The following is a 19,735-nucleotide window of genomic DNA, read 5'->3' as shown; positions in this document are numbered from 1 at the left end:
TCTCCCATCCATCCCTTCCCTGGCATGAAGGGTGGATGTGTGCAGAGGTCAAGATTACTGTGATATCTCAGTGAAACACAGGTGTCAGGACTTTAGAGGTGTGTGGTGGGGAATTTAGTGGGTTAAGTGATGTAAAACATCACATCACATTGTCTGACATCTCTGAAAGTAACAGCAGTATGTTCATAATCACAATATGCCCTGTGCCAGGGCTGGAAGCGAAAATAAAACAGATTTCTGTTCACAGAACCTTTACAAGCTTCAATAAAAATGTCCATCTGCACAGATCTCTAAGGTCTAGAAATTCCCTGTGGAAACAGAAAAGACTAGTACATCCAGGGAGCTTTTGAAGAAGATGGAGAGTGGAAGAATTTTTACACAGGCAAATAGCCATAGGACAAGGGGGAAGGGTTTTAAACAGAAAGAGAATGTATTTAGATGACAGATCAGGAAGAAATTCTTCCCTGTGAGGGTGATGAGGCCCTGGCTCAAGTCGCCCAGAGCACCTGTGACTGCCCCATCCCTGGCAGAGTCCAAGGCCAGGCTGGATAGGGCTTGGAGCAATCCGGGATAGTGGAAAGTGTCCATGCCCATGGCAGGAGAGTTGAAACTGGGTGATCTTGAAGGTCCCTTCCAACCCAAACCACACTGTGGTTCTATGATTTTAAGCCTGTATTCTTATTGAAGTTTTCTAAGTGGCTTTCAGCACAGAAGAGCATGGCAGTCGTCACGTATTTTGAACAACATTTCCACCCACTTTGGATGGAAAAATGCTTGGAATTGCTGCAGGAGCCCTGCAGGAGCCCTGGCTGCCACTGGTTTTGTGGGGCCCAGCAGACAGCGTGCCGGGGAGCCACCACTCCTCCTGGCCAGGGCAAGGGGGGACAGCTCCAGCCATTGAGCTGGAGGCAGCAGGAGGCCCTGGAGCAGACAGGACTCCTGCCTGCAGGAGGTGGGAACCACATGGAGATGGAAACCCTGCCTGTCCAATAACCACACACCCGTGGGCACAGGAGAGACTCCAGCCTGGCCTTCCTCAACTACTGACCATGACCATAGAACAACTGGTTTAAAATCTTCCTGCTCTGGGCAGGAATTTCCCTTCAGGAGGGAAAACCTGGATGTAGATGGCAAAATCAGAATAATTCAGTCCTTGGTGCCACAGGACATTAGCTGAGAAGCTCCCCTTGGCTTTGCAGCTTCACTTCTGTGGATGTTTAAGTTGTGCCAGTGGGATTTATAGCATTTCACTATCAGTTTTATTAAAGGATACTAAAAAGTCCAGTAAAATAAAAATATAAACAGAATTAAAGAAACTTACCAGCAACACCAGCATATCCTGTTTTGTTCTGCAGAACATTAAACTGATCAACAGAAAAATTAAACTATTCTAGACCATGTACAAAAAAACCTCTATCCTGAATTCTTCTAGTTTTGTCCCAATTAAATTATAGAAATTATTTTAACAAAAATGCCAATTTTCCTTTTATAGTATATATTATGACAGCAACCGGCCTCTTTTTTTCACATTACTTTCCTCTTAGAAGAGCCTTAGAATGTTCACAGAAATCAAATTTTAGCTCAATTATGAGTATTGCTAGTGGGAACAAGTTTCTGGGAAACAATAAGTCATTCTATCAACATACACACGTAGAGAAAATACAGCTTTTCATGCTACATTTGACACGAATAAGTTCTTTCAAAATTTTATAATTATATACGTATAATATGCTTCACTGAAATACATTACTGCCTAGTGACAGCATGAAACAAAGTCAACCAAAATGGAACACTAAAGAAAGCTTGCAGTTTAAAGACAGGACAAAACAAAAACTTTATCAGCAGTTTGATCTCAACCACCTGTAAATGGTACCCAATAAATCAAAGAAGCATGTTAGGACTCAGAATTCCTCTTACGAGAACAATCCTCCACCTTCACTACCCAATAAATTTTCCTAGGTAATGGTGAATTAATTTAGACCTCAACCTGGTTAAAACTTAATGGATAAAGGAATACAAAAGCTCCCCAGAAGAAAGGGCATAACTCAGGGTATTACTGTGGCTTCACAGGTTGTCACACAGCTCCTGAGCCCCGTGCCAACCTGCAGAAAGCCAATGAAAGGTAAAACCACATGGCTCAGACTCAGAGATTAAAGTATGGATAAAGTACACATGGAAAATGGTGGCATTCCCATCCTGCAGGGATTTAAGAGCCGTGCGGATGTGGCACCTGGGGACATGGGGTAGGGGTGGCACTGGCAGTGCTGAGGATTGGTTGGACTTGGAGGGCTTTTCCAAGCTAAATGATCCTGTGATTCCATGAAAGGCACAGGCTGGGTACTGAGCTATCTAGACAGGACAAGCCGTGTTGGGGCATTCCCATGTCCCAAACAAGACCCTCTGAGAGTCAATGCCACGTGGCACCTGCACTTACTGACACATAGACTGGAACCTGCCTCCTCAAAATCCACACAAGCACCAACACCACCCTGAAACCTCACAATCATCCAAAACTCATAGAAGTGTTCATGTTAAACATTTTTTCTTACATTTGAAATACAAGAATACAGTCAGCCAACCCAGGTAGCAATTTAATTTTTTACCTTTTCTCTGAGGACCATGACTCCAGGACAAAAAGTGCTACAAATTTTTAGGGGACTCCTGCAGACTCTTGGATAACCAATCTACTTATAGGTTAGTTTTTATGCATATTTTATGAAATTACAGAGTCACAGAATGATCAAGGCTAGTAGAAACCTTCAAGAATTTCTAGCCCAGGAAGGAAACTGGATCAGGATTATGAAGCTTTCTAGTACTTCTCAAGTCAGAAGGATAAAGTATCCCCTTCCCTCTGTCCCCACCATTAAGTTACATCAGCTGAGGAACTCCCCTCAAAATTCCCAGACAAAAAAGTGTTATTACTGCTCTTCCATGGGTGTTCTGGAAGGACAACAAATCTTGGAAAGAGAACCTCTAAGCACTCACAGCATCTTAAAACTGCACTTCCTTAGTTGAGGTTGAGAAGTAAGGACAGACACAAACCTTGTGTGTTCTTGAAGGACATGATGGCTTGTCTGTAGGGGTTTGGGGTGTCTGGAGCATCAGTCAGGTTGGCCAGGACCAGCAGCAGCAGCAGGCTCTGGCTGGCCAGAGGGGAGCACTGCTCCAGCTGCGCCGATGCCTTGCTGCCCACCCCGCCCAGGGTGAACACTGTCCACAGGCCAGCTGCAAAGAGAAAAAAAAAACAACGAACAGGCTTGATCATATTTTAATACACAAGGCTGTTTTAGAGAGTAGGTTTAGACTAGATATTGGAATGAAATCCTTCCCTGTGATAGTGGTGGGGCTCTGGCACAGGGTACCCAGAGCAGCTGTGGCTGCCCCTGGATCCCTGGAAGTGTCCAAAGCCAGGCTGGAAGGGGCTTGGAGCAACCTGGGATACTGGAAGGTGTCCCTGCCCTTGGCAGAAGGTTGGAACTGAATGGTCTTTAAGGTCCTTCCAGCCAAACCATTCTGTGATTCCACAATTGTACGTTGTGCATGCACAGCTCCAGTTGTAAGGCCGAATGTATAAAGCCAACGTAATGTCCCCAAAGGCTGCTTGAAAAAACTCATCATCAGAGTGGTTAAACTTTGATGATTGGGCCCCTCAAATGCAGAGCCATTTTCACTCTTACAGCACTAAATAGAATTAACTCCAATACTAAACTACTGCATCTGAAATTCCTGTTCCTAATTACAGCAGTGTTGGTGAAACCAGACGACCAGCTACATGCCCTCCTGATTAGAGGAGAAGGAGAATCAGAGAGGAAGATTAAAGGCCTCCCCTCATCCCTCTCCAGCAAGTCCATTAGTCCTCCTTACACCCTTACCACTGCTCATGGGACTGTATTACAGCACTGAAAAAAAACTAAGAAAAGCAACAAAACTGAAACAGAGATGCTGCAGACTCAGCATTATTGGAGTACAAAGTCAGAGGAAAGGACAAAACCTCTATGTTTATCACATCTGGGCTCTTGATACATTCATTCCAAGGGGATAAGAAGCAGCCCCTCCTAATCACACAGTATTAGATTCATCCCCAAATGCCTGCCTAGCAGTTAATTTTTTTGCGTGTATCTTGAAATTTTATGGCAGAGACTAAGCATTTCATCAAATTATTCATTTAACAGGTCAAAGCTTTGAGTTATATAGGAAAAAATATAGTGAGTTCTACTTAAAAAAAGGTAAATCCTTATCTCCTCTTTTAATTAATGCCTAAATCAAAAATTAATCACAACACAGCTTCTTAAAGAAAACAGAAAAATTAAGAGAGTTTAGTTTTCAGTCTTCTAGTCTGCAATATTCAAGGTGTAAACGATAAAAACCTGTAAGCCATTTGAATGCAAAACATTAAAGTATAACCAAGTGAAAGAATTTCAAGTATTCTTAGCCCTTCAAAATTTCAAGTCATCCAGTGAGTATTTTTCTTCAAATATAATTATAGAGTCTGATTATGTAACAAACCAATGCTCCCTCATTAGGACAATTGCAGGGCAATTACTGCCATGTCATGGGCAAGGGGACTAATGCCACTCAGTGTTAAGCAGCTTGAGAGATTTCTTGTAATAAGTACTATAACTGCAGCACTCTTAGCAAAAATTTCATGTTACATTAATAACCCTTTCTCACCATGTTTTTCATCCACTGTTTTTATCAGAATCAGTGATGCTGGCCATGAAGTTTTTAAGCTCACATGAGTTAACCAGAGGTAACGTGCAAAGAAACTATTGTAAAAAACCCTGAAACAACTGTACATTCATCATCACACGTTAAATAAACTAAAATTCATAAAATTTCCATTCTTAAACTTTAGTGTAGTTCTTGTTTTTAATTTTCTACCACCCCATCCTTCTGTGGCTGCCATCTGTCATTACTATGCCTTTCCTCAATAGTTAGGAAAAGAGGGACATGGCCAAAACATCAGTGATTAATCTGAATCTTCCACCAGGAGGGAGAAGAAAGTCACTATGTCCAAGAGAAACCTGCACATTAATATGTGACCCAAGTAACCTCCTGAAGTTCCCTCGTGTGTTGCCAAGTCCTCCAGAAAACCAATCCCATGTAACAGGTTCATAACATTCCTCTCAGTTGCAAGGGCACTGTCACATCAGGTGCTAAGTATTCGCTGATGCTTCCAACACACTCATGGTAAAAACATTTTAAAGGAAAATATTATTTCTGATCATAAACATCCGATTAAAATGCTAAATAGGTAAAGACCCTGGGAGCACAGAGGGAGAGGAAGTTTCTAGTTGTATGTAACAGTATGTTCACAATAGCTAAAATTTTACTTTGTTAAACCTAATTTTATATTTATGTATATTTCACAATTACAAGACCATATTTAACTTATTTAACATGAAAAACAAAGTAACCTATGCTGTGCTCCCTTAAAAGCTTTCCTTACTGTATTCTTTTCAGACCTGAAGCTAACAGAAAACATAGAAGAACAGACACTGCTCAAGTGTGGACAGCATAATATTTCAGATTCTGCTTCTTCAGAACATCACAGGGAAAAAAAAAAAAAAAACAAACAACAGAATAAAAGGAAGAAAATTCTAGGTTTAAAAGGTATGAAGGCCAGATTGGACAGGGCTTGGAGCAGCTTGGGATAGTGGAAGGTGTCCCCACCCATGGCAGGGGTCTGAACGAGATGAACTTTGAAATCCCTTCCAACTCAAATTATCCTAGGAATCCATGATTCCATGAAAACTCCTGTTAAACCAACAGGATAGCCACAGATGGCTGCAACAGTACTGGTTCTGCCTGGCATCATTACAGGCGTGAAGAGAAATTTGCCTAAATGCTTCAACATATAGATGGAGCTCCTGGTGTGTGTCCAGTGGAGAGTGACACATACACTGAAAGGCTGGAGCATCTCCCTGCCCAGGAAAGGATGAGGGAACTGGGGCTGCTCCACCTCGAGAGGAGTTGACCCTCAGCCCTGGGTGTCCCTGTGTGTCCCTGGGTCTCCCTGTGAGCAGAGAGGGTCAGAGCAGGGCCAGGCTCTGCTCCAGGCCCAGCTGTGGCACCACAGGAATGGGCAGGGACTGAGCTCAGGAATTCCCCCTGCACAGGGGACACAATTTCTGCCGGAACAGAGACCAGGGAGGGGTGGAGTGTCCCTCACCAGGGATACTCCAGAGCCCTCTGGACACAATCCTGTGCCCTGGGATGGGTCAGGTGGGTCAGATGTCCCTTCCAGCCTGACCAGCTCTGAGATTCACTGACAGAACTTTCTTTCTTGACTCAGTCCCACATGGAGCCACATTGCTACAAGTTGTGTCAGTTGGAGAACTGCAAGATTCTGCCAATTATTTCTGGGAAATACTCAAATACTTTAATAAGGAACTGACTGCTCTTACCTCTAAAACCAATTAACAGATTCATTTTTGCCCTTCTCTTCCACCAAACTAGCCATGACAGATTTTTTTCCCCTGTTCATACAACTCTATGTAAGGCAAAACAAGAAAAGCAGGTCATAAGAGCAAAGTATGTTATTTTGCAACACAGAAGGCTGAGATTTTTGTGTAAGATGGCTGGAAACACAGTTTACAGCCATGAAAACAAGCCCAGGACTTTAATCTAGTTTGACAGTCTGTGAAACAACACTTAATGGCAAACTGAAGTTATGATGCAGTCATCAAAATAGAACTTTCTTTCACCTGACTGTTTGATGTAAACACAACTCTGCAGAAATCTCAGCCTAATGCCTGGTCTCTGTTACACAATGAGATACAAATAAGGTTCATGTTTGTACCTACTCTGAAAAAGTTTAATCTTACTTATTTATAGTTTCACAAGAATAAGAAGAATTTTAAGAGTTTGACTCCAAAGACATTTTGTAACCAAGAGTGCAGAAGGTACTCTAAAAACTCACTATATTCATATAAAGCATCACAACTTACAGTCATCAACTCCTAACACTGTCCACCACTATTTTAAGTCAGCAGATCAATCGACTGTGAGCTATAATTGATTTTTGAGCTCTCCTGGATTAGTTATTAAACTAGTTGTAATTCTTCGGCAAAATGTATTATTCACTTTTCAACCTTCAGTGTCAAGGCTCAGAAGACAAACTCTCTGACTTCTCCCGCTGGACAGAGCATTAAATTAATGATGAGGAAATTGGAGTTACTTATTTCCAAGTTTCTTTCTAGGAAATTAGTATTGTTTGGGTTTTTTCTAATCTAATAGTAGCTCCAAAATTCAATTAAAGTAATCACTGAACTTCAACCTTTCCTTTGAACATCCTTCACTGCATTTAAATATAGGCATTAAATTGCAATTAATACTGGCAAAGCCTTTTTGAGTCCTGTCTCTCCTCACTGGAGCTTGGTAAGAGGGCAGATCCTTCCCTCATTCCCCATCACATAACCCACATCCTCTCAAACATATTTAGCATTCTCCTAATGAGATTTTTATTATTTTTGAAAGTATTTTGCTGAGGCTACCAACTGGAGGTGCTGCCCTAGGCTGCCTTTGAGACTAAATAGGATAAAATAAGAGTTTTAGTAGACATGAAGATCTTCAAAAGGTCTCTTGATCTCCCCCTCTTGTCGTTTTGACATTTCCAAAACAACAATCCTGCTCCCTTGTTGCAAAAATGGAAAGAACACAAATAGATGAGGCTACAGAAGTTGGCAAAGCCAGTGTTAAATATCAGAAAGAAAACTCAACCACAACGAAAAAAGCCCAAAACAGAACAGATCTAACTTATGGTTAGTAATACATCCAAGTCCTAGCTCCACATTCTGCTTTCCTATTTCTGAAACTTTTAGCATCCAGAAGATTGTCCAATGTTGCAAAGGCATCTAACACATCACTAAATAGAGATGATGAAGAATTAAAGCAAAAGTGATTTTCATTGCATCTAATTGGTACCATCATGTAGCTCCTCCACCAAAACCAGTAAATAACGTATTATTAAAAAACATTACAATTATTGTTTAATTCTTATTACAGTCAAGCAGCAGCACTGGGAACTTGAGTGTTGTTTTTTTAACGCTTATTATGTGTGTCACATTTCTTAAGTCAATTCAATAGTTCTCACACTGTGGTCTGATGAACACTTTCTGGTGGCCCATGGAGAGCTGGCAGTTCACGTTGTGCTGGCTCTTGTCCTTGTTTCCAGCTGCTACATTGTGTTAGAAGAAAGCTAAAAATACATAAATACTTTCCTACGATTACTTTTCCATGCAAGCAATTTCTCAAGTTGCCACGGGGATGTTATGTGATAATGAATGGGAGAGGAAAAAGAGGTCCATGGAATCATGAACAGGGATCAGTGAAGCAACTGCTGTATCAGGGGCATTTTATACTTTACAAAGCACATCTTCGACATCTCAGACCTTTAGTTAAAGAATACAAATTGCAAATTGTGAGGAACTCAGGGTACACTTGCTTAAAAGACTATAAAAACAGCAGCTACATTAATTTTAGGGAAGTCACACTGCAGATTTGGGATGATTCGTTACAGAAAAAAACTAGCAAAGATGAAGTATAGGAAATATGGAATCATTTTTACATGGTTTATGAACCTGCATGTTAAATATTCCACTCTTGAGCAACATTAAACTCAACTGACACACACACAAATTAAAACCTGTGATTGAAAAAGTCAATCTGGTGACCGTAGACTTTTTAACTAGGGAAACTGTAAAAACTCAGAAGCACAAAAATGGCTGTCCTAAATACTACAATAACTTTTTGTTTGCAGTTCACTTTTTAATTGCAGTAACTTTTTCAACTGACACAAGTTCTCATAAATTATAGGGTTTTAAAACATTTCACCTGGCATGGTAATACTAATGGCAAAAGCAACAATTTTTAATTTTCAGCAATATTTTTCATGGTTTTTCATTGTCCAGCATCGGACTAAAAGCATTAACCCAAACTAGCTTGAGACATAGGAGAAGTTCTAAAACAGCTATAAAAGAATAGTCTCTGGATGTCACACAGTCTAGCAAAATAAATTTGTACTTTAAATACTGGTAGGCTAGCTGCCTTTTAAGTCATCAGCAGGCTGCAGCAAAAATTCACATGTGGGAGAGACTAAATTTAAAAGCTTTTTGAGACTACAGCTACGTACCAGTCCATCTTGACTCTATTTCTTGTCTGGAATACAGGAATTACACATGATGTGTGTCAGACTAAACGTGTGATCACTTGGAACTGCATATTCAGGCTTAAAATCCCATTGAACTACCACTGAGTCCTTAGTGCAAGGTCAAAGTCACACAATTTACACAGATGATTGCCATGGCTTTATTTCAGGTGCTGCTACATTTCAGCTGCTTTACTACTATATTTAAAGTATTTAATTCCTAAATACTACAGGAAAGTGACTGAAATGCTATAGAAAGATTAAGTGCATGTTTTAGATTACTTCTTTAAACGTTAAAAAAAGAATTATAGAAGTGATTTAAAAACCAAGTTATTTTCTCCTCAACAAATCACTGCAACAGAACAACTGCTCTATATTTCATAGATTTCAACTGGCTCATTGAAATACATGACTGAGTATGACTTAATTGTTTGAGGGTTTTCACACCTAATAACACTATTGTAAAGGAGACCAGTATTTCACCCTCCCTGCCAAGAACAGCAGAAGGTAGTTGTTTCTGTGGAGCCAAGCTCTGCAACACCAGCTCCCTGCCTGCCCCACTCCTGGTCACAACCTCTCCAGGAACAACCAAGCTCATGTCTCTGTGTACACACACACAACTTCAAATACATCCCAAGTACTCCACTTTTTGATGTCACCATTGCTCCCAGTGCTGCAGCAGGACAGGAAAGCCACAGGGAATGGCTGGGGTGGAGGAGCCACTGGGGAAAAGACAGCCCAGGAAATCTCCACGTAAACCATCCAAAGTTAGAGAAGCACTGATGAGTCTGAGGTGCCCGGGGCTGTGATGTCATTAACACATTCTGGAAGCAGTTTTTCAGGAAATGAATCATAGAAGCAAGTGAAATGCAAAGATGTATTAGGTAACTGTGTCCATCCCCTATCCATGCAACAGTGTTCCCTCCAGTACAGCTTGTTATTCTATCCAGCCTAATTTTAAGGGACTAGTAACGGAGCTTGAACCACATCCTTTGGGAAGTGTGTTCCATAATCTAATAAACATCAATGTTAAGGTTTTTTTCCTAATATTCAGCTAAACTTTACTTTGTTCAACTTCATCTACTTATTCCTTTAAGTGGTTCTATGTAATACCATAAAACATTTCTGCCCCAGTTCAATGTTTACAGCCCTTAAATAAAAGGCATAGTCAGGTCTCCTTTGTTGCCCAGCCAAATTACATACACACATTTTTCTTTCCTTTCTTTTAAAGTCTTTTCCAGTTTGCCTCCTGCAATTAATCCCAGCTCCAATACTTTGCACGACCTTTCAAATGTCATGGAACTGAAAAAGATTGCAAACGCTAAATTGCACAGATTGATAAATAAGCATATCCCTCATTTCACTGCAAAAATAGTGTTTATTTCATTTTAAACCATTCATCTTCCTTCCATCTCAGGAGATTTTTACTGCGAAATCTGAAATGATCAAGCTTTCCTCGAGGCAGGAACCCTGTTCTGTTGCATTATTACTCTTTTTCTTGTTTTGAACTTGAAAATAAGGAGACAATCATCCTCTCCCAAGACCATGAAGCTCAGCTGCTGAACTTGCATCCTCATAAAAGCTTGTCACAGCACAGAGTAATCAGAAATGTATAAAGACACCCACAAAAAAAAAAATTAATCCGAAAAACTATAAAAACAGTCAAAGTCAAAACCTGTAAACTCAGGGAAATCATATTACCTGTAACTATATATATATTATTAAAAGTTAGGCTTGATGATCTTCAAGGTCTTTCCCAAACTTGATGATTCCATGAATCTATAATAAATTTAACGTTTCCAGATGGGGTCTACCTCTCTTACTTGCCCAGAGATGCTGAAGCACAGAATAGCTTTGTTAGCTGGAAATCCCTGATGACATTTTTATTATATGTAACTGGAGTATGAGTAGCAGGCATACCCAGAGACAGACACCTTGAAAAATTAAGTAAAGCAAATTACATAACATACTTCTGAATCAAAACACCAAATAAGGCTGGGAATAACTCTAATAAACCATTAATTCACTTTTAGAAATATTAAAAATAACTATGAGAAGGGGAACATCTTAAGCAAGGAATCTTCACATTTTTATTAGCCCAACTCCTGGTCTATTGCTGGCAATATCTATTTCTCTGGACACAAGTGATACAATTTCTGGGATGGAGCAATATTCCTGCTGCACATTTGAAGACTGTCCAGTATAACTCAAGCTGCAAATGTGACCACAGTATCGAGAAAAAATAAATAAAGGTTTTATGGTATTATACAAGAGCACAATACCACAGTGTTATGACTACTTGGAACCCAGGAAACTAAGTGGAAGCTTGAAGGGAGTGAGAGAGAGAAAAACTAATGAGAAATGTGGGAAAAACTGCAAATCCACCCAATGTTGGATTTAATTTTAGAGGAATTGTCTGACTCAATCATCTATCAACCTTGGAACAGCAAACCTCAGGCCAACAACAAGTTCACATAGAGACACAAAAAAGGAGTTGTTGGATGGTGGGATTTTGGGGCTTGTTTTGGTTTTGGTTATTTTGGTGGGGTTTTGAGGAGAGAAGGTTAGTCTAAGGAGGGGTTTTATTCAGGATTTTATTTTTTAATAATTATTTATTCAATTATTTTTGGTTTTAATAGAAAATTCCTCTGGCTTTTGCACAGGGTACCATCCCAGTACTTTATTGTTCCTGTCAGAATTCAAGGGAACACAGAGAATGTGTGTAATTAACCAATTGTGGAACTTCCAGTAACATCTTCTACTGACTCTATCAGGCAAAATATGAGGCAGAAGCAAACACAGAAACATGTTACAAAATAACCATCCTGGCAGCATTATTTTTAAATAGTGCTAATCAGGGTGTCAATATTAAGTAATGCTTTTGATGTGGGACCCTCAGGATAACTCCATCCTCACACACATACTGGGGAAGGGAGAAGAAGAAATCCAGACAACCAGTGAAAGAAGTGACCTGTAAAGTTGCTAGACAGGTCAAGGCATCCAAGAAATTACTTTTCCAGAGTAGTTAGATGTTTATATCAGTCAGTGAGGTCAGCACACTGCTCCTGTTGGCTTCTTCTGACTGCAGAAGAACTGAGTGAATTCTCTCACTCAATTGAGTGAAATTCACCTGTTTCTTGAGGCACGAGAAGAACAAGGAGCAGCTAGCCCAGCAAAGTCAGCACAGACCTGCTGCTTCCCTCCTAGACCTAAGTTTCACTCTTCCAAACTTGCGAAGCACCTCACCACTGGTACCTGCAGTAATTCCAGCCAGCTTATCAGTCTTCAGGAGAGAATTCAAAAACAATAAAACTCCTAATATAAGCACAGATGAAAAACTCTTGAGTTACACAGCTTAGGAATGCTCTGGCTGCCACCCTTATTCCTGAGAAGATCTGCTCACACTCCTTGGAGCCTGCCACCTCTCTGCAGAGCAATGGGCACCTTTTTTTTTAACCCAGCTTGCCCCTATTTTTCTTTTAAGACATTTTGTTTGTGTGACATAACTTCTTCCTCTACACTACCTGTCCCTTCAAGGACGAGGAAAACTCTGAGTGTTAATTCTCCTGCTTGAAACCTGGTCCACCAGCAGCTGCATGGAGCAGGGAAAGTCCCCCCTGGATCCTGGAACAGGCTCAGGGACCTCACGAGGGGTGCTGCATCCTGAGCCTCACTGGCATGACGCTCTGTGGAACACACTTCATGAAAAATCAACGTTCAGACAATTTTGCTGCCAGTTTTTCAACAAGTTTCTGCTCAATGTATGCAAACGGCAAGCTTTGGGACCTTGTAACTTGGCCAGATTTAGTAAGCTTTAAGAGGGATTGTAAATGGCACATCTCTATCCACAGCTTCACTCCCCTAAGCCCCGCTTCCCAAATCTCAAGAGCCTGTTCCAAGGCATGAAGGCTCTAAAACTCCTCAATAAAACAGATGTAAGAATTCAGCATTGGTTAAGTAACATTTTTCCCTAACCTCATTCTCAGAAACAGAGGAACTGTTTTCAATTAAAGCAGTGCCAAAAAAATTTTTAAAAAAAATCTAAAAAAAAAAAAAGAGCCTAAGGAAGATACTCAGCATGAAAAGTTTCATGACAAACAACTGAAGTCTGAAAAAAAATTATGAGCAATTGAAAATTGGATTTCACTACAGAAAGTGCTCTATAAGCTTATCTTGAGGCATCAATACCAGCTCTGGCCATATGAACATTATTAAAGTGGCAGTTTTAATGATGAAGCGCCGAGGAAAGCAGCAGCGCTGAGGAATGAAGTTCCTACCCCCAGAACAAGCGTGCCACAGGCAAAACTTTTCATTATCTTGACTAACAGAAAATGCCTCCTCAGCTGAAAGAACCCAGTGTCCCTGCTCCCTTCTCAGAGCAGGGCGTGAGCTCCTGCCAAGGCTGACGAGCTGTTTTATGTCAGCACCTGCCCTTTGGCTCCGCTCTCGGCACTGACATCAACTGTAGCGGCATCAGACAGGAACACGTTTCTGTCACCAGACACCAGGGCTGGAGCCACACCAACAAAACAGGGCTGAACTCACGGAACTCTGTCTGAAGCCCTCGCATGGATCCAGCACCAAATGAATTCCCTCTCTTCTGGGTCGATGGCCAGCGTGGAGGGGATGGTGTAGGGAAAGGTTTTGATGTGTCAAATTTACTGACTACAGAAACAGAACACTATGGGGGGAGAAAACGGCTGACTAAGTATTAGTGACTCTGCCTGCATATTTTTTTTCCCAGCAAAAAACTGATAGTTAACATTGAAATTATACAGAAACATGTGCTAACACTCATCAATTTTACTATTAAAGACTAAAATTACATATATAGTATGGAGAAAGTTTTCACTCCAAACACTGTTTTGCCAATTTATGGAATGAATTACATCAAGATTTGCATTTATATGAAAAAATATATTTAGAGTCACTTTATTTTTTCTCTAGCACGCACGTTCAGTTCCATAATATTTCATCTTCAGTACTCAAAAATGTTTTTACCACAGGGTAAGGGATTCCTCTGGGCTTTTCCGGTTCCTAAGCATTTTGCAATAGCGCCAAGCCATAAAGGGAAAAGAAGTTTGCTCTCTGGGAACAGTTAGGAAATAGTGAGGACAAGCCATGCCTGCCTCTTTGCCATCACGTACAACAGGGCTATGCCCGTCCCTGAGTAAGATGAGTTAATATAACTTTTTAATATAACATACAAAGCAATTCTTGTTCTGTATGAGATCAATTAAGGAGTTAAAAAAGCAAATTTGAGCAGCACAAACTTCCCTTGAGAACCACCTCCAGATTTCCATGTAGACCTCACTTGTGTGGAGGCTACCTGGGAACAACCCCAAGGTACCCCAGGAAAGCTCTATGATGCAGATGACCTGTGATGGCCTCCATCATCCACAGATGCCCCCTGTGCAGAGACATCTTTTTAGGCTACCGATTATCTACTCTTTTTGAGTAGATAATTTGAATATTGTAGTATTTTTCATAAAAAAAAATTCAGCTATTCCAAATATTCATAGAATCACACAATGATTTGGGTGGAAAGGGACCTTCAAGATCATCTCATTCCAACCTCCCTGCCATCCCAAGTTGTTCCAAGCCCTGTCCAGCCTGGCTTTGGACACTGCCAGGGATCCAGGGGCAGCCACAGCTGCTCTGGGCACCCTTTGAGGCCCTGGCAGGGGCTCTGAGCTCTGCCCGGATCCTTTTCTCCTCCAGGATGAAACTCACTCCACATTCCCACAACAATTACTCAGTAAACTTTAAGGAAAATCACAAATGCCACCAAACTGCTAGGCACAGAGCTGACAGCAGGGCCTTGTGAACTAGCCTTTTGCAAAAAAATTACAATTAGCAAGATAAGACACTGAGAAATACCTATGTGCTGTATTTACATCTTATAAAATCACCTGAAATTGGTAGTAAGTGGGAATCCTACACACATTATCACATGCAAACAGCATGTTTTATTAACCTTGAAGCAAGGCCCAGGCATTAAAACATGAGGATAAAGATCAGGACAGTGAAATTTTATTCCCAGCTGCAATGTCAACTGATTGTGTAATTTTAGCCAAGCTTCAAGCATGTTATTTCCTCTTTTTCCCCTATCTACAAAAATGAGAATTTTCTACTTAATAAGGGCCTTTACATCCTGATGCCCTTGGCCTGAATGTGCGTTGTTCCTGAGCTGATGTCCCAATTTCCTAAGAGATCTCTGACCCACTGAAGAGAGTCAGAGCAGACTATATACACACTGGGACTTATTACACACTCATTGTGTATTTACATGCACCTAGCTAATGATATAGATATATAGAACATATCCAATTATGCAGATATAATTATATAGATATATAAAAAGACAGATCTTCCCTTGACAGATCCTCTCAGGATGACAATTGCTGAGAGAAGCAGTTCAATAAATATAAACTACTGAGGCTGAAATTAGAAGTCAGTGGTGAATTAGATGGATAAACCTGATGCCAAACTTGAAATTACGCAAGCCAAGACAGTTTTTTCCTAGGAATATTTTCATATTTTGTATTATCTACCTTTCTGTGTACACATTTGCTCTAATGTATTTATATATGTCATATTTGTATATGCTGTATATGCATCTTATAAAACCACTTGAAATTGTTTAAGTGGGAATCTTACAAATTATCACACCCAAACAGTATGACTCCTAACTAAAGATCATATTGATATAATATATTCCAGATTCAGGAAAAAACTTATTCTCATGTGTAATTTATAAGTTTCTTTTTTATATCTCTAGGTATTTTGATACCTAAATGGTATATTTTTGTATAAATACGCTAAATATATAGATACAGTACAGTGAGCCGTATCTATTTCTATTATTAAATACAGGAATGTTCATATTTTTCTGTATAGTCCGTGTTTTATTTGTATTTTATAGATTTTCTATTATATATATATACACATCCACACACAGAACTAGTGAGTACCAAATAACTGTCAAATGCTGTGGTGTCTACAACATCTCTCATTCTTGGCAGAATTAATTTGATCCAGATTTACCTTCCAGCAGAGAGTAAACTCTGCTGAAACATCCCATATATCGACTTTCCTTTCTCTTGCAGACAAGAAAAAAGTCTTTGTCCCAATGTCATGATGTGGCTGCCCTGTCCTTGGAAGTGTCCAAGACCAGGCTGGATGGATCCCTGAGCAACCTGGTCTAGTGGAAGGTGTCCCTGCCCACGGCAGGAGAGTGGAACAAAATGATTCTAAGGTCTCTTCCAACCCAAGCCTTTACAGGATTCTACAGTTCTGTGATCTGATTTTTTTTCTGAAAACAAAAATCCCCACCAGTCTCCCACACAGATTCATCCACAATTCATAATTCAAGTGCTTTAACAACAAAACATTCTTCCAGTTCCCAAGTTTCTTATCAAAGCAGAATTTGTTTTCCTAGTTAGGAATTTCAGGATAGCACTTACCCTAAAGATTAAGAAACAGGTAAGGAAACAGGTTCAGCTTATGAATTCCTAGGTGGCAAGAAGACAACTTCAAGTCACCACATGAGGATTTAGAGGGGATGTCTCTGTTAGAGACCCTGAACAGACAAAAAAGCCCCATGACTCAACTGCAAAGAAAGGAGACTACTAAATCTAAAAACATTAAGTCTTTTCCAAATCAGGAAAAAAAAAGGTATATAAGCTTTGGCAAGTTCAGTGCTAAACCAGACTGAGTTGAGCCAAATGTAATTTAGGAACAGCCTGCTAAAGGTATAAAAATCAACAGTAAAAGCTTTTCCAAACAATCTGACAGCTCCTCAAAGAGGCCAACAAGCCATGGAGGCCTTTAGGGAGCACCCTGGGAAGGTCAGGCTCTGGCAAATTAACTACTCTGGGTGCATTTCCCAACACTTTCTGCACACTCCATCAACAGATCTGATGCACGACCAGTGAAAGCAGTAACTGCTGTGGTGTCCTCCCATGGCAACATGTCCCCTCCAGCAGGTGAAAGGCTCTGCAGAAGCCCAGAAGGTGAGGGGTTAACCATGTATGTCCCAAACATCAACAGCTGGATGGCTCTGGAGACAGCCAAGAACCAAGATCAGTTGATGGGAACAGCCAAGGGTTGTTGGTAAGAACAGGCATGAGAAAGACCAGGATGTAGCTGCAGAAGGGGCCATATGGAGGAAATGTAGCACTTTTCTAGGACAAACCTTTCCTTTCCTTTCCTTTCCTTTCCTTTCCTTTCCTTTCCTTTCCTTTCCTTTCCTTTCCTTTCCTTTCCTTTCCTTTCCTTTCCTTTCCTTTCCTTTCCTTTCCTTTCCTTTCCTTTCCTTTCCTTTCCTTTCCTTTCCTTTCCTTTCCTTTCCTTTCCTTTCCTTTCCTTTCCTTTCCTTTCCTTTCCCTTCCCCTTCCCTCTCCTTCCCCTTCCATTTTTTCCTCTCTTTAATCCATCCCCCTTCCCCTTCAGTCTACTCCTTTATCCAAAATCCACTGCCATGTGTTTAACACACCAATTTCCATGCCAAGTGCGTAATTCTAAGAAAGCTTCCTAAAGTTTTGTGGAGCCTCTGACTTTTGTCATTCCTTCTGACCCCAAATATTTGGGTCCACCCTTCCCCTAAAGCATCAAACATCACAGGCCCAACAGGAGGCTGCCTTGGGAGTAACAGCCTTCAAATGAAGGATCAGGATAAGATTCAGGGGGAAATTCAGAATTTTTAAAGAAATGTAGTGTTTTTACATTGTCCCACAAAATTCAGCATTCCACATCAGCACCAAATGAAAATTTCACACCTAAGAATCCTCGCCACATCCACAACTACAGGTGAGCCAAACTTCTCTTGCTCAAGTTTAAGGAATTTTAAAAAGCACCAGCAGTTACAAAAACACGTGACTCCACACTGAGGAATATTCCAATATAGTTATAGCAGTAAAAGTTTCAGTTCTAACCCAAAGATCTAAAATCAGCATGAATTAGTAAATGTGCCTTACACATTCAAGCAGAGTCTATGGACTTGGTTGACTAGTAATTAATTATCATTTGAAACAAGCCCAAAGGAAAAAAAAAAAAAAAAAACAACCAAAACAAAATAAAACAAAACAAAATAAGATACTGCTTAATTAATACACTTTTAAGCAAACACATCAATTTGCTTGAGGAAAGCAGGAATTAAAAAACTCCACAATACATTCAGAACAAATTGGAAAAAGAAAATATACAACATATCAACTATTCCATTCCAAGCTTTTATTTCCTCCCACACCTCTCACACAGACACAAGAGTTTAATGACAAGACAAACCCCCCCCACACAATTGCAATCCATGGATCGTGGACCACTTTTAATTTTTGTTTAAAGAATTTGGCATTCTATCAGGTTATAAAGTTCCTTCCTACGTTTGTGGAAGGGCACAATGACAGCTCCACTATGGACACCATGCTCCATGAAGAATTCTATCCAGCACAATACCCACATTAACCAGACAGAGCTATACATTTTAATTTATACAGTCATTACTTCTTTTCAAAGCATGCCTCCTTAAGGCAGAAAAAGTGACAATACAAAGGGATTGATTTGTACATAAGGTGAAATGATTATTTAGTACTTACTTTCCATCTTTAGTAATTGCATTGTGCTTGTTTCAAGTGTGTGCCAAACCACAGTGAAAATCTAATTTAAAATTAATTAACTGGAGAACTCTACATACATGCTGAAGCTAACTTCTACAAAGCTTCTATCCTTTAAAAATTGACTTCTGCAATTTGCAAATATGCCAGCTCTTGACATACCAATAGGATGCTGGAATGACTTAAAAAATTACTCCAAATATTTGAGCATGCCATGAGTTTCAGCAGACTGGTGGTGGCTGTGGTGGGGCGAGAGAGTGCAAAACACAGAAGGGAAAAAAAGATGCTATTAAAAAGACAGGAAGAGAAACACTGTAAGAGTGATTGAGAACACATTATTTTCCAATACACAAACTGCAAAAGCTCATAAGGTTATTTTTTCTTCTTCCAGTGAAAATACTAAGAAGCCAAATGGCAAAGATAAACGTCTTCTACTTAGCAAGGACAAAAATTTCCCAAGTAGCTACATATTATATGACAAATCATTAGCCTGACTAGACAAGCTACATAGGATTATGTTTAAAACATTTTAGTAGACTACTCTAGAAAGAAATTATTAAATTTTATTCTCTATATATTGTTCAAAGTTTACCTTCAGTTCTAAAAAACTTTTGTAAGTCAACAGAGTGCACCAAGGGAATAGAAAAACTGTAGAAGAAGAGACAAGAGTAACACTTTACTACTTATTTTCTTTGTATCACTTGATGCTCTGATACAGTGAACTTCCACAGTCCCATGAGAGCCCATATTAAACATAATGTATTTTCTATTCATAAAGCAGCACCAGCCTAAATGGCAAACACACCCAGACCAGCCACACACAATAGCTTTCCCTGCATTTGTTCATTTTAATGCTGCAATTAAATCACTTGGCTCTACCAAGTGCTGTCACCAGGACTTTGTTTTGTGACTGCTGCAGCAGTTTAAAATTGTTTGTTTGGGAAACAGTACAACTTTTGCAAAGCTTCAGAGT

At 40.1% G+C, this 19,735-nt stretch overlaps 2 protein-coding genes across 3 annotated transcripts in view; both read right to left on the bottom strand.

Moving 5' to 3' along the window:
- DYM (dymeclin) overlaps window positions 1–19,735 on the bottom strand; it is a 212,691-nt gene that overhangs the window by 132,189 nt on the left and 60,767 nt on the right. For both annotated transcript variants that reach the window (XM_083882932.1, XM_083882931.1), the window contains one exon: window positions 3,043–3,225. In XM_083882932.1, the coding sequence (XP_083739058.1) occupies window positions 3,043–3,225 (183 nt within the window). The remainder of the gene's footprint in view (window positions 1–3,042; window positions 3,226–19,735) is intronic.
- The window catches only part of LOC310922401 (UPF0729 protein C18orf32 homolog), an 85,416-nt gene continuing 70,435 nt past the window's right edge, over window positions 4,755–19,735 (bottom strand). Inside the window, exon 5 of the transcript XR_014592418.1 lies at window positions 4,755–4,766. The gene's annotated coding sequence lies outside the window, so the exon portion shown is untranslated. The remainder of the gene's footprint in view (window positions 4,767–19,735) is intronic.

Source organism: Zosterops lateralis, assembly GCF_965231275.1.
Source record: "Zosterops lateralis genome assembly, chromosome: Z".
Lineage (NCBI taxonomy): Eukaryota > Metazoa > Chordata > Aves > Passeriformes > Zosteropidae > Zosterops > Zosterops lateralis.
Note: the sequence above shows the minus strand (reverse complement) of the source record. Positions and strands in the feature narration are given on the sequence as shown.